This window comes from Anser cygnoides, chromosome Z (assembly GCF_040182565.1).
Source record: "Anser cygnoides isolate HZ-2024a breed goose chromosome Z, Taihu_goose_T2T_genome, whole genome shotgun sequence".
Lineage (NCBI taxonomy): Eukaryota > Metazoa > Chordata > Aves > Anseriformes > Anatidae > Anser > Anser cygnoides.
The window spans coordinates 78,923,331-78,938,633 of NC_089912.1; the positions used below are offsets into that span (position 1 = coordinate 78,923,331).

Genomic DNA, 15,303 nt, shown 5'->3' on the forward strand with positions numbered 1-15,303 from the left:
TTGGAGCAGAACCTGGCCTGGACTCCATCTTTTTGTGAGTGTACTCATGAAAAAAAAAATAATATATAGGTGATTTGTGCTGGGCATAGTATCAGAAGACACGGAGGACAAATCATTGAGGTAATTATTATTTTTAAAAGGTGCCGTTCCGTTATAACGGCCGCGTGTTTTGCGCCGCCCGCTAACTCCCCTCAGGCGCCGGGCTCGGAGGCCGCAGCCCCACGAAGCCCACCGCGCCCGCGCGACGCCCGCCATTGCCGGTCGCTATGGGAACGGCGCCATCCCGCCGGACGCCTCCACGGGCAGGGGGGCGGGGGGGGCTGCAAGGCTTGAGCGCAGAGCCCCGCCCCCCTCTCCCGGTGGTGCCGCCCAGGCCGGCGCCGCGCGCTGTGCGCATGCGCACGGCGGTGTTGCGCAGTGAGGGCGACGCGCCGTCCCCGCCGTCCCCGCCGCCACCGCAGCCGCCGCCTCAGCGCCGTTGGGCCCCGGCCCGCGCCGCTACCGCCATGGCCGACCCCCGCCTCAGGCAGATCAAGATCAAAGCCGGCGTCGTCAAGCGGTGAGTGCGGGGCAGGGCGCCGCCATCCCCGCCCCCCGGCTCCGCCACGCGCCTCAGCCGTTGGGGGCCGTTGGGAGCCGTTGGGAGCCGTTGGGAGCCGTTGAGGGAGGCCCAGGGCGGTGCCGGGCGACCGTGGCTGGGGTCCTGCCGCCGCTGGCGGTGCTCCTCCCGCTCCGCCGTGCCCGGGAGGAGGAGGCCTGTTCCTCTCCCTGCCGCAGCCGGGGGGTTGTGGTGTGGGGGGGTCGTTCCGGGGCCTGAACGATCCCGGGAGCCCCCGGGGGTCGGGCTGCCCTGCTGGGGCTCACTTGCTGCGAGTCTTAGCTGCGTTACCGAAACAACTGTGGGGTGGGGTGCTCGCGGTTCTGTAGGTCACGCTGCCCAGTTTGTTGTAGGCGTGACACCCGAGCCTCGGGTTTGTCTAGTTCTAACACACCATTTTTAAGAAAAAGGCAGGTTATCCACGTGAATTGCTCATGTTATGACCATAAGTACAAGGCTTTGATGTTAAATGTTTGGATGCAGTGGGATTTATTAAGGCTAGAACCTACGAAGACTGCACTGACTCAAGCATAGAAATTAGTATGTGTGCAGGATCAGGATGTTAAATAGTCCAGTTTCATGCCATCAACTTTCTCTTATAACTTATTAATTTACATCAGTAAAAGCCTAAAAGCAAAATGGGCACAACTCCTCATATCTGATGAGGTTTGAAAGATTGGACTTCAGACTAGAAAAGTAAAATGGATAAAGGTTTATCATGTTCATTCTAGATAACAATTTGGGTTTCTAGGCTCAAACTGGGGAGCAGTTCTAAAGTGCTGCCACAAGCGAGAAGTTGATTCTGTAATTCTAGTATCCTGTTTTTTCTCATTGTGCATGGCATGCAAATCATGAGCATGTGTTGTTTTTAAGCCAGGTAACTTTAGTGTGGTCTGATTGAGTGGCTTAGTGACTGCCTCTTGCTATGGGTCCCTTTCAAGACCTATGTTATGGTGACTGGCTCTTGCTCTGGGTCCCTTTCAAGACCTTTGTTATGGTGACTGCCTCTTGCTCTGGGTCCCTTTCAAGACTTACGTTACGGTTACTGGCTTTGCTGGACAGCAACGTTATAAATGGCATCTTTACATTTGGAAGTTTGTGGTGTTTTGTGTCAGTGCTCATAGGCAAAGTATTCTGAAGTGTGGCAAAACTAGAGTTAGTTTTTGGTGTGGTTTTTTTTGGGGGGATGTGTGTATTCTTTCTTCTAGTCAAAAGAATCTGTTGGTGTCTAGGTACTTCTGAGAAAAATATATCTAATACAGTACACTTTTACTTTAGTAGTTCATGGAAGTTTCTGTACTGGTTTGTTGCTGCTGTTTCATAGTTTTGTAACAGTATCTAACAGTGTAGTAGTATCTAATAGCACTTCAGATGACCATTACTTCATACATCATCACAGAAGCTACCTGAAAGGCTTTCAGTTCATAGACTGGAAAACAGGGAAAGTCTACGCCAGACAATGACCTGTGTGGAGACCCCAGTCAGTCAGAGCTGTTGCAGGCCTGTATGTTCACATGTTGAATGCTGTGCTGTGTGGTACGTCCTCTTGGGCCTGTAAACAGTTTTAATGATCCCAGCATGGTTGTTCAGTGCAAGGAGCGGGCTCGACATCTGTATGCTACTGTCCTCAGTGCTTCTCGCTCTGAGATGAGCTTGAATGTTCTTTGTTTGAATTTATCTGCTTCTGCAATTTCAGTGAGTCTGAGGGAGCTGAGAACAAGAGATTAGAACTTGGTACGTTTCTTCACAATTGCATGTGAAGAACTTCTTTTTGTTTGTGGGGCTCTTCTGTTTATTCATGTCATGCTTGGAAGTCCAGGAATGCTTATTTTGATACTGAGACAACTGTGTGGCATCCAAGTTCTCAAGTAGGCTGCTGAAGTTCCCACTCAGTATTAGTCCAGTTACAATGATACTAACACAGTTCAAATAATACACGGTTAAAATTATATATACCCAAAGCTTCTGATGTTTCTACTTTCCTTCTAATAGCACCTTTTCCCTGATGTTATACTCTCCCTTTTATTGGTTTTCTGGGTCCTAAGGCTGTTGGCTCAATATGGTAGTGGGTAGTGCACAAATTTGAGCAAGTCATGAACATCCCAGATCCTTTGCTGGGAGGAAAATGATGTTGATGGTTTCTTACTTTTCTGAGTCTGACATGTTAGTTTTTCTTCATTGTTTCGTGCTCCACCTTTTATCTGATTTTACTGTATATAGTGTGTTCTACATACATTGGATAATTGTTCTTTGTTATCTTGAAACTGGTTTTACCCATCTCTCAGGGTTGCATTCCTTTGATCACTACTTGACTGTAGGTAAGTTGTTCATAGCAGTGGGACATTTCAGCATCTTCTTGTGACTGTGTTTTCAAAGGCTCTGCTATCATCCCATGTTCCTGCTCTTACCAGATTTGATCTTTTATGCTGCTTTTGTAATTCAAAGTCAGAGACAACTCATTCTTCCTAAAATAATTTCTTTAAAAATTCAATACAATAACATCAACTTACATGTTTGTACAAAGTGAGCAAAAGCACAAACGAAGTAAGTATCACCCAGTCATAGCAGTTACAGTTAAACTGGTAAAAGAAAACTCTAGGCTGCCCAAAACAAGTCCAAACAAAGCATGACTTCTCCTGAGAGCTATTTTGTTAGCCAAGTCAAGTCCTGTGGCCTCTTAAGAGCAATGGTAACACAATATTTAATAAGTTACAGCATAGTTCAGGGGCTCTGGATAGGTGAGCTGAGGTGAAACCGAGGTGAAACAATTGCCAGTTGTGGTAGGAGAAGACTTAGTGTTGGACTGCAATTAAAGAATCTAAATCTGAACTGCTGTGTTACAGCCTCCTCCTCAGGGAGCCACACATCTGAATATTTCAGGGAGCTGATAGACTGAAAAATAAGTTAGACTTAAAAAAAAAATAAAAAAGTTATTTTGAAAGATGAGGCCTAATTGGACTGGCTTGCCACAGAACTGTGTACATGTCAGGGCTAGTACAAAGGAAGTGACAATACAAGTGCAGTTGACGGGGTTCAGATTTGCTTTTGGAGAAAGGCTGTGTAAATAAGCAAGTAAGCATAGCTTGTGTTTTTTGTGTGGTAACAATACGCAGAACTACTGTTACTCTGCTGTAGCTGGCCTGTAAGTAAAGGTAACTTCTTTTTTTAAAGGAGAAAAGGAATGCTATCTTACAGTCCCTGTGGGGGAGATGGTATGTCTTGGTAATGGTTGTGAAAGAATGGACACGCTTAAAGTTAACTTTCTTGTTTCTTTCCCTGTAACCCCACAACTCTCTTAAAATCTTTTTTTTTTTTTTTAAATGCTTAACAGAGTGATAATGTTTTATATTTTGTTAATGTAATGCATCATTAGAAATTGTACACTTTTCACATGGACGTAGTTACAGCCCAAGCACATGGGATGTAAGGGGTGTTGCCTAGGTATTGATGACAGTAGCAGCAGCTCCCATGTCTGTCAGTTGCCCACAGATGCAAGAAGAGTCATGGCTCTGTCTCACTCCACCCCTCCTTCTAAAACTAGAAGCATTGTTCAGTACCCTGTACTATAGCTGGTGTGCATGTGACTTGAGTCAACTTAAGAAAGTTAATATCTTCCATAGAAAATAATAGAGCAATTATATAGGTATTTACTCATAATGTTTGAGAGGATTCATACAGAAGCTTAACATGCCAAAATTGACTGACTTAAGGCTTAAATTAATTTTCCTTATTTTTTTCTGAGAAGAACCTAGTCTGTAAAGCTGATTTTTTGAAGCAGTCAATGCTCAGACTATGAGAATAAAAAAAAAAATATATACAGGACAGGAACTGCCAGGGTGTTCTGAACTTTCTTGACATTTCTTTTGTCTTTTTTAATCACCTGCTGTAGCCCACTCTAATCTTTTAGCAGTTTCTTAACTCACCACTTTTTTTGAGCTAAGAACAAAACAGCTGCTTAATGTGGGATTTTAATGTGGGATTTTTTTAGCTGTGTATCATAGATTCTTCATGTACCCCTCTTGAGACTGTCTATTATAGTTGTGGATAATTTACTCTGTGTTTCGTATTTGTTGTGTATTGATGAAAGGAACTTGAATATTCGAGGAATGGGGAGAACTTTTTGCATTTTCTGATAAAATTGATAGCTAGGCTCTTGGTGATTGTATACCTACATTAACCAGAATTCAGATAAGTAGATTTGATGAGCATGAATAATAATACTTTTTCTATTTGTGTTTTATGTCCAAGAAAGCACTACTTCTGTTTAGTGACTTCAAAATCATCTTACTCTCAGAAAACGTGCCAGACAGTAAGTAAATTGATTTAAAAAAAATTAAATATCTTATACTCAATTCAGGTTGGCAATGGTTTTAAAAACTACTGTGAACAAAGTAAGTTGGGGCATGTGAAAATAGCACTGACATTTGCCCATAGTTTCTGTCTGATTAAATGGAAGTGACACCAGTAGATTAGAATGAGACTAAGACAATTCACATTGCAATTGTGTTAGTTTAACTTTAACAATCTTTTAACACTCTTGTTTAAATGTGGCTGACATACCATAATTACGAATCTACAAGCCTTGATTATAGAATTTTACATCATGAACCTATGGGGAAAGTGTATTGATTTTTGTGAAGCAGCCCTTTTTAAAACCACCTTTCTAAAACTATGGAATCTTCCCAAGATTTTTTTTTTTTTGCCTATACCACTGGCAAGGATTCTACTTTTTCTCTTTGTAAAATATTATCGTTGTAAATTACGTTACCAAGTAGATTACGCTGTCATCTTTTTTTCTAAGTACAGAAAGTTCTAAAAGTTATTCAAAACAGTTGGTTTCTTTTAAATATAATTGTAAACATTTTAAAGTTGAATTATTGTATGGCTGTGTTCATGATACATTTTGTACAAGTGACATGAAATACTGCAGAGAATTCATTTTTTTTCTGTATGGCGACAGTTGGTAATTCAAGCACAAAACTAGTTAATTTTCTTGATTACTCAAGAAATTTGCTATTTCTGGTGAAAATCACAAATGGTCTTAGTCCTCTGACCACCACACGAACTGTTGATTTTTTTTACTCGTTTTCCATTAGCCACGGGCACCAGTTGTTATTCTTATCATTAATATATTGAGAAGAAACTCAAGTCTCCTTTCTTTATTCTCATTATAGTTAGAAGATTGTATGTAACAACTGCACATTAGCTCAACTAATGGAAAAGGCTGGGATATCCTGAGTTATATGGGTTTTTGGGGAATGATCTGCAGAGCTGCTCAGCTATACTGAGTCAGCATGATAAAGCTATTTCATGTGTTTACACTGCACATCCAAGAGCACAGGGATTCAGGAGGGTGAATATATTGCATGCGCTATTGGATACAAGCTGGCTCTGTATCCAAATTAAATAACCTTTCTCATAGTGCAGGAGCATCGTGCAGCTGCTGTCTAGGGCTGTGGCCAGTTCAATCCTGGAGTCATAACAGCACACCCTGTAAACGGGCTCAGAGCTATACGAATTTCTTGTTGGTCCAGACCTACTTAGATATGTCTTGAGTACCTCTTGTACTGCTCTTGGCATCAGGATCCCCTACAAAAAGTCTTGAGTTGGCCCTGCAATTGAAGGACACTACAGTCTTTTAGATTTATTAACTTAGTCTCTGTCCCACAGAAAGCCTTCTCTGTATGAACTAACTGTGAAAATGCTGCAACTGCGTTTACACAGTTTTGCAACTGCATTTACACAGTGCTGTCTAACATCTGTGATGTGCACGGTTGGCAATCCAGGTGATTAATTTAAGGGTAATTGCAAGTTGACTCCATTCTCCAGAAGCAAAGCTACTTGTTTGAAAGGGATCCTATTTTTCTGTGTTTTTAAATGCATGCTTTCTTTTAAACTTCAGGGCTACCAAACAGTATGAACACAGATTTTTTCTTTTTCTTTTGAAGCTGTGAGAAGAGCACAGCTTTTTTTGTGAAATTTGTGTAGATTTTTAAAAATATATTTTGATTTAATTTGTTTTACCTTTTGAGTAGATAGATATAAACGCTGGTCCCCTTTTGGGGAAATTTAAATTAGTAGTGTTCAGACCTTTAAAAGTTTCCCTCCTTCACATTCCATCCTCCATGCAATTACCTCTTTTGAAAAAAAAAAAATAATATAAAAGTCTCCAGTGAAATAAATCTCATATTTTTTCCTCAGGGGGCAGAAGATAATTATTAACACAAAAATAATCTCATGCATGTCCATGTTGACCATAGTAATAAGTTGATGTCATCTTAATTGGCAGAACTATGTGACGCACCAGGTGTATCACCATAGGTGTCAGTAGTAATACTATGTTAAGGAGGAAATTATATAATCTTGAATTTGGGTACCTATGCACAGGTGTGTCTTTCCAACCTTAAAAACTTTCAGCAGTCTTTAAAATTTAGGGAAATGGTGTAGTAATAGTTGCTTAGCAACCCTTGTTTGATGACATTATGCATACTTTTAGGACTGTTGTCTTGTGTATGATTGTGCATTTTCTTCATGGGATTCTAACCCATGGCATGGAGCCACATATTCAACTAAGTGAATAAAACAGTTACAAATGATAGTTTTGTGTGCTGCATTAGAATGTGGATGTATGGAAAAACGATTATATTAAATTTATGGTAGTGTTTTGTATACAGAAGATGAGTTACAGCTGTCTTAACAACTGTTATCCATCCTGGCTAGACTTTGAGTTAAATATTAGGAAGTTCTGTGCATTGTACATGTGGAAATCTTCTTTACGATCATGGGACCTATTATGTTTTTATGTTTTCCTTAAACTGTACACAGCCTCTTTCCCAATCCATCGTGAACTGTCTACAGACATAGTTTGACTTTAATTCTGTTTAAGTTTGATCATCGCTGTAACACTTCCACTTTGCTGTTCTACTTCTATTGCGGGGGAGGGAGGCAGTTGACCCCACAGAAGCCTTGTTCTTTGTTCTCCCATCTCTAGAAGTGAAGTTCTCATGTTCCTTTACATTTACAACTTTCAACCTCTATCCAATTGCCTTCTGTGCTGTTCTCCCAGAATTTTTGCTGCTTCAGAATCTGTTCGGACTTCATTGATAAACTTTTTGCTTCTCTCCAGCTCTTGTCTTCAGCCCATCAGAGAAGCTCTTTCAGTATCTTTTCAGTCCCCTTTCTCTTCTTTGACCCCAACCATCCAAGTTGCTTCTTGCAGTATCATAGCCAACAAATCTGCTTTTTGAATAGTGTACAAGTTAAGCTTTCATGTTGGCTGTTGGATTCTCCCATTCCTCACTCCATCTGCCCCACTCCATGCTCGCACTGGCTGCTGGTGTTCAGTAATACTCTATCCAAGCAGAGTTTGTTAGTAGAGGAAAAGGGGAACTTCAGCTATTGCTATGATGAGAATTTTTGGGGAAAAAATAAAACTTCATGAACGTATTGCAAGAGCAGGAAAATAAGTGTTGAGAGGCAGGGCCAAAATGTGAAGCCCCGGAGATTCAGAGAGATCTAAAATTTAAATTAAAAATGGTACATTGCATCTTATTATTAAAAATATGCTATAAAATGTTAAAACCAAGTCATTTTTAAATTGAAATAATTTTCTAACTTCAGAAATACCCTGTAACTGATTTTCACAATCTTCTCAGTAGTAATCTGTGACAAGTGCCAAGCCTGCAAAGTTAACCTGAAAATGTCCTGGTAGCTTAGTTTTGTGAGCTATATAGATACAGGAGGAGTTAAAAATGATATGTATATACTTGTATGTTGTTATACCTCAATTTGACTCAAGAAGTTTTTTTTTTCTGATTATTTTGTTGCTGTCAAGAAAATGAATGCATAAATAAGAGGTCTGGTCCAAATCAAAAGCAGTCAGTTACTGATGGCTGAGAAGATACAGCAGTTGGTGATATCTGTGTCAAGTACTGTATTTCTTGCCTCCTTTCTTCCTTGACTTTTCCACCTAGGCCCTGGTTTGTAATGTAGATGAGCTTACGCAGCCTCAGTGAAACCGGGAATGTGCATATAACTAAAAAACAAAACAAAAGCAACAAACCATAAAACCAGTTAGGCTATTATTGATTTTTAGGTTTGAAGTAAGTCAGCATAGATTATTTCATTATCTACTCAATACAATTTTGTCAGCTTTGAGTTTTCTGGATGCTTAGCATATATGTTAATACACTGTGGTTAATGTTAACATTAGTTTTGAAGAGATCATCATAGAATCATCACAGAATGGTTTGGGTTGGAAGGGACCGTAAAGGTCATATAATTCCAATTCCCCTGCCATGGACAGGGACATCTTCCACCTGAACAGGTTGCTCAAAGCCCCATCCAGCCTGACCTTGAACACCTTGTGGGATGGGGTATCCACAGCTTTTCTGGGCAATCTGTTCCAGTGCCTCAGCACCCTCAGAGTAAAGAATTTCTTCCTTATATCTAATCTAAACCTACCCTCTTTTGGTTTAAAGCCATTACTCCGTGTCCAATCCCTGCACTCCCTGACAAAGAGTCCCTCCCCAGCTTTCCTGCAGGCCCCCTTTAGGTACTGGAAGGCTGCTCTAAGGTCTCCCCGGGGCCTTCTCTTCCCCAGGCTGAACAGCCCCAACTCCTTCAGCCTGTCCTTATATGAGAGGTGCTCCAGCCCCTTGAACATCCTCGTGGCCCTGCTCTGGACATGTTCTAATACTTCCATGTCCTTGTTGTGCTGGAGGCCCCAGAGCTGAACGCAGCACTCCAGATGGAGTCTCACAAGAGCAGAGCAGAGGGGGAGAATCATCTCCCTCCACCTGCTGGCCACTCTGCTTTTGATGTAGCCCAGGATACGGTTGGCTTTCAGGGCTGCAGGCACACATGGCCAGCTCCTGTGGAGCTTCTCATCCACCAGGTCTTTCTCCTCAGGGCAGCTCTCAATTCATTCTCCGCCCAGCCTGCACCGATGCTTGGTTAGGATTGCCTCAGCCCAGATGCAGGACCTTGCACTTGGCCTTGTTGAACCTCATGAGGTTCACACAGGCCGACCTCTCAAGCCTGCCCAGGTCCCTCTGTAAGGCATCCCTTCTTTCCAACATGTCCACTGCACCACACAGCTTGGTGTCATCGGCAAACTTGCTGAGGGTGCACTCGATCCCACTGTCCTTGTCACCAACTATGTGAAACATCTCTGGTCCCTGTACTGACCTCTGAGGAACACCATTTGTCACTGATCTTTACATGGACGTAGAGCCATTGACCTCAACTCCTGAGTGGTACAATCCAGCCAATTCCTTACCCTGCATGCCCTTTCAACAGTGAAACTATTCAATAGCAAACCTGAGAAATTCTGACCCCACTCTAATCTTCTGAGCTGCACCGAGCTCACTCAGTTCAGCCACGGAAGCGCTTCTTGGGTGGATTTTTCTAATACTGGAGAGTGGTCTGTGTCTGGTGGCTTAAGCACATAGTACCATTCTAGCTTGTGCACAAACTGATTTGTTGGAGTGGGGAAGGCATACCAAGAGTAGTAGTGTGTCCTCACACTGTTCTTACACTGCTTTACAATTTTTACTTTGAGCATCTACTATTATTTTGTGCGTATTACTGTGGCTCAGAAAGATGGTTTTTTTTGGTCTTTCTAGTACAGATGTTTCTCCTGTTACATGTAAGTTTTTAGAAAATATAAAGAAATTAAGAAAAAGATTTTTAAAAAGCCTTCTGCCATCCTGTCTATTGTGCATACTTTTTTCATCTGTTAACCTTAAGATAAACTGTGTTCTCTTCCTGTGATCCACTGGTCAGAGTGGTAGCTCTGCTTGCTACTCCAGGAGATGACACTGGGACTGATGTATAAAGAACAGGGTAGGAACTTAAGTACCTTTGGGAAATGAGAAAGGAGAGGAATCTGTGGCTCTTTCAGTAGCAGCCAGAAGTTAGAACAGTCTAAACCACTTGCCAATCTGCATCCTAAATAGACTAGGATGTAGTCTCTTGAGAAATCGGTGTCATCCTAAATCTGAAGGTCTCATTCTGGCCCCTGCCCCATCCACTTCTCTTGTCTCTCTGACATCAGTTTCAAATCTTTTGCTGAGCTTGTTCAGTTTGCTTAATGCAAAAGAAAAAAATGTCAGCTTTTTTTCTTACTTTGTTAATTTGCTGGTTTGGTGAACTGAATTTGGCTCATGGAGAGATTATTTGAGCATTAGTGCTGGCAGAGATGTATGCTAGGGCAGGGAGCAGACTGTGATGGTTTTACCCAGCTGGGCAGCTGAACTCCACCACAGCTGCTCTCTCACCCCCCATCCCCAAAGGGAAAGGGTGAGAAAATACAATGAAAAGGGCTCAAGGTTTTAAATCACTCAACAATTACTGTCATGGGCAAAACAGACTCAACATAGGGAAATTAATGTAAATTATTGCATATCACTAGCAGACTAGAACAGTGAGAAACTAAACGCAAAGTAAACCCCCTGCCCAACCCCCCCCCCCCCCCCCCCCCCCAACCCTCTTCTACCTCCTCCCCCTGAGCAGTGCAGGGAACAGGGAATGGGGGCTGCAGTCAGTCCCTGATGCTTCGCCTCTACTGCTTCACAGTCCCTCTCTGCCCCTGCTCCACGTGGGGTCCCTCCCACGGGATGCCGTCCTTCCCGAACTGAGCCTGCGGGGGCTGCCCACAGGCAGCAGCTCTTCAAGGACTGCTCCCACACGGCTCCGTACCACGGGGTCCATCCCCCAGGAGCAAACTGCTCCAGCACGGGTCCCCCACGGGCGGCAGCTCCCCCCAGACCCCCTGCTCCTGCGTGGGCTCCTCTCCACGGGCTGCAGCTCCGGCCCGGGGCTTGCTCCTGCGGGGGCTCTCCATGGGCCGCAGCCTCCTCCAGGCCACATCCACCTGCTCCACCGGGGGCTCCTCCACGGGCTGCAGCGTGGAGATCTGCTCCGTGTGGGACCCATGGGCTGCAGGGGGACAGCCTGCTCCGCCAGGGGCCTCTCCACAGGCCGCAGGGGAACTGCTGCTGCGTGCCTGGGGCACCTCCTGCTGCACTCACCTGGGGGACTGCAGGGCTGCTTCGCTCACACTTTCTCACTCCTCTCTCCCAGCTGCTGTTGCACAGCAGTTTTTTTCCCTCCTTTCTTCAGTCTGCTTTCCCAGGTGCTCAACCGGTGTCTCTCCCTGGCTCGGCTCTGGCCAGCAGCGGGTCCCTTTTGGAGCCATCTGGAGCTGGCTCTGATCTGACATGGGGCAGCTGCTGGGCTCTGCTCACAGAGGCCACCCTGCTACCAAACCCTTGCCATGTAAACCCAATACACAGACCTCTCTTTAGCAGCAGCTTTTTGAAAGTCTTGAACCACCTTGTGTTACTTTGCTCTTCAGCTTAAGGAGTGGGTTGAAAGTGCGTAGAGGAAAATAGGTGAGGAAATAAATCATAATGGTATGGGTAAGATAGATAATTTTTTGTTTCCTTCTGTTTCAGGATTCTCTCATGCTCTTTCAGCTCTTATGGTTTTAGGCTGTAGCTTTGAAGTAATAAAACTGTGTGGGTTTCTTTTCTTTTCTTTTCTTTTTTAAATGCAGAACAAACAAATTGTGGAATTGATTGTTAAGTCATGTGAAAATCAAATGTGTAAAGGATTTTAAAAGGGCAGCAGCCATGGCCAGGAGCTGACCTAGTGTGTAGTAAACATTGATGGTTTAGTTTTGTTCTTCATTGTTAAGAAGTCCTTAACTTGATTTTTGGAGGTAGGTATACCATAGGAAATGTCACTTTAATCTTGATTTGCTTCTTTATATGCTTTCCCTAATAGTTAACTACTGGCTGCCACTGGAGACAAGGTCCAGAATAATTGGATCTTATGTTTCTTCTTTTTCATTTTTGAAAGACTGGGAGAAGCTAATAAAACACTATTATTTTGTTTGGGTTATCTCTTCTCTATTTCTGGGGGCATGGACTTCTGCTTCAGGGTCCACGAAAGACAAATAAGGGAAGCAGGCTTATTTTCAGTAGATTTAAACTGAATATGTGGGAGTCTTCACTGAAAATTTAAGGCAGTTTGTAGCCTGAAAAGAGCTATTATAAATGGAGACTTGAAGTATCAGAATCAGCTAATATTAGATGCAGTTTGACAATATTTACTTTTCTTATTTATTTCAAGAAATGCAAGGAGAGGATTTGAGAATTTTTGGTCAGTAGACTTATTTTAAAAGGGGAAAAACTAAAGGAAAATTCCAGTAAGTAGTTGGTTCCTTGACTATATACCAGGTATTTCTAGTTTAAAGCTCTCACATACTTTCTTATGGCCCATTGAACTGTAAAGCTTGCCAAAACTTGCCAGAAATCAGAATAGGATGTTCAAAATGTTAAATACACACACACAGTTTCCTTCTTGCAGATTTTTTAACATCTGATCCAACTGTAACATGTACTATCCTCTTCACTTAAATCGTGACAGTCTCTTTGGTATGACTTTTAAATAACTTACTCTTTATTGCAACTTTGTTAACCTCTTCAAATCATTAAGATATCTTAAAATGTAAGATCTTATGTTGAAACCTTAGGATGAAGATTGAATTGTGAAGAAGCAGCTTTATGGCCAAAAGGCAGATGTTCCCAAAGCAAAAAAAAAAAAAAAATCAAATCAGAGGGAGAAGAGATCCAAGAAATCATTAAAGCAAATTTGCTTTTTTATTATTGTTATTCATGGCAGATAATGGTAAAGTAGAAATAAAAGGTATTTTGGTTAGATAAGTAATCAGTTTTTTGAACATGGCTGTATCCTTACGAGGGGAAAGTATGCAAGTGTTTTAAAGTGCTTATGTCATTGACAGAATAAGTCTGTCATGGCCTGAGGCTCTTACTTAGAGGTAGCATCAACCTCTTCTATTTATGTGCAGTGGAAGTTCCTTTTGGGAGATGTAGTCCAGGGCTTCAGTGGTTCTCTCACAAACCTTGGCAACCGTTTTTCACTTCAGTTGAAGATGAATGCTCAAGTATTTGTCTTCCCTATTTCTGGCTTCCTACATACATGTACAGCTACTTATATTCAAAATGTTCTGTAAAATTCACTGATAAAGAATTGTGGAATGGTTTGGTTTGCTATGGAGTAAAGATTATTAATTTCTTGAGTCACAGTTAGTACGGTAACAGTAATTTGGGTGCAACTTTGCTCTTCAGGTTTAAGCAGTTTTCACAGGATTAACTACAGTAAACGTGTATCTTTCTAGGTTACAGTTGAGGAACTGTGATGTTCATGGTAATGTTTTGAAGGTTGCAGTGTTGTTCCCTTCGATGAATAAATGGATGACTTATGTTACTTCTCGCCTCTTCTAAGAGCACTAAACTTTTCCCCCCACTACATGGCAGCTGACAAATACCAATTTTTTGAAAGTTCATTGCCAAACAACTTACCTTCAGTTTTTCTACATGCATCTTTTCCTATGCACAGACTACCATTAGCTGTATGTTATGGGAAGTTAGGTTGGAGATATTTGGCTTTAGTAAGTACATCTACATGTGGAAGAAAAAGTGAATTCCCAGTGATAGGAGTGCCAGAAAAAGTCATCCTACTGACATCAGTGACAGAAATGCTTTTCAATATAAATCTGTCTGTTATGAAAATATGAGTACCCTGGAAAAATCAGTAGTGTATCAGGAAAAATGCACTGCATTTACTCTGTGTTTAAACTCATTGTGTTTAAAACAGACTGTAGTGATAGCTCTGGGGGGAGGGGTGGGGGGTACAATTTTTCTTTATAAAACAGCCAAAGAATAACAGTATGTAGTTTCTGCTTTTTTTTGTTGTTGCTGTTGTTGTTTACCATGGCAAATTTTACTTCCTTTACAAAATGTATACAGTGCACTTCATTGGAAGCAATGTGAGATTCATACTGAAAACTCCTTGATTCATCTTGTACCTTTAATCTGTGGGTTGTTTCATCACTGTCCAAACACATTTTAAGTTATAATACTTAGGGATTTAGGTGGTATTTAAATCTCAAAATATATATAAATAGCAAGTGATACACTATTATATATGCTCAAAAGAATTTATTACTAATAAACTTAGTTCTCAATGAAATTAATGTAAGCTACTGTCAACTTCAGAAGATTTCCAGTAGACATAAGATGTCTTAGGTTTCTTACACCTGTTTTGAAATCTGGCTAAGGTAATGTTATCTAATAATATCAAACGATACAAGTTATTTAACAGTACAGTGGCAAAAAACATTCCAGCCGTTTCACTGTAAGGTTTTTTTTCATTTCATTAATGCTTATATTATAGATATTTGTATTTTTGTACCTACTAAGACAAAAATCATTGGGTAAATTTGCAGCTAATATCTAAATGATTTCCCTTCCAATATGCTAATAAAGTTAATTAAGGTATTCATAAGGATCTCTTTTTATTTAGAAAAAGAATACCTGAAGAGTTAAGAAAGGTAAAAATTGAATTTTATTCTTCCTCTCTCCATGCACTAAAAAGGGACCAACGTAGTAGAGAGGTTTAGGAGTCATTGAGGTTTTGGGAGAAGATGGGATGAAGAAGCTTGTGCTGGAAAGGTCCTATACTTCCTGTACTTCTAACTGCAGATTCTCCAAAGAAATTACACTAGATAACAGGGCATGCTTTTGACTTGCTTGCTCTCTTTGTGCATACTGAATGTATGTAGAGATTAAAAAGAACAGACCCTTGTTGGACTTTGAATGTTTGAAAAGTGTATA

At 41.6% G+C, this 15,303-nt stretch overlaps 1 protein-coding gene across 2 annotated transcripts in view; it reads left to right on the forward strand.

Moving 5' to 3' along the window:
* Nucleotides 1-369: 369 nt before the first annotated feature.
* Nucleotides 370-15,303, forward strand: part of TBCA (tubulin folding cofactor A) — a 36,409-nt gene continuing 21,475 nt past the window's right edge. Inside the window, exon 1 of one of the 2 annotated variants that reach the window (XR_010827590.1) lies at nt 370-559. Coding sequence is in view for 1 of the 2 variants with exons in the window: in XM_048052065.2 (XP_047908022.1) it covers nt 396-559 (164 nt within the window). In the remaining variant the exon portion in view is untranslated. The remainder of the gene's footprint in view (nt 560-15,303) is intronic. The other variant, XM_048052065.2, reaches the window with a different exon arrangement.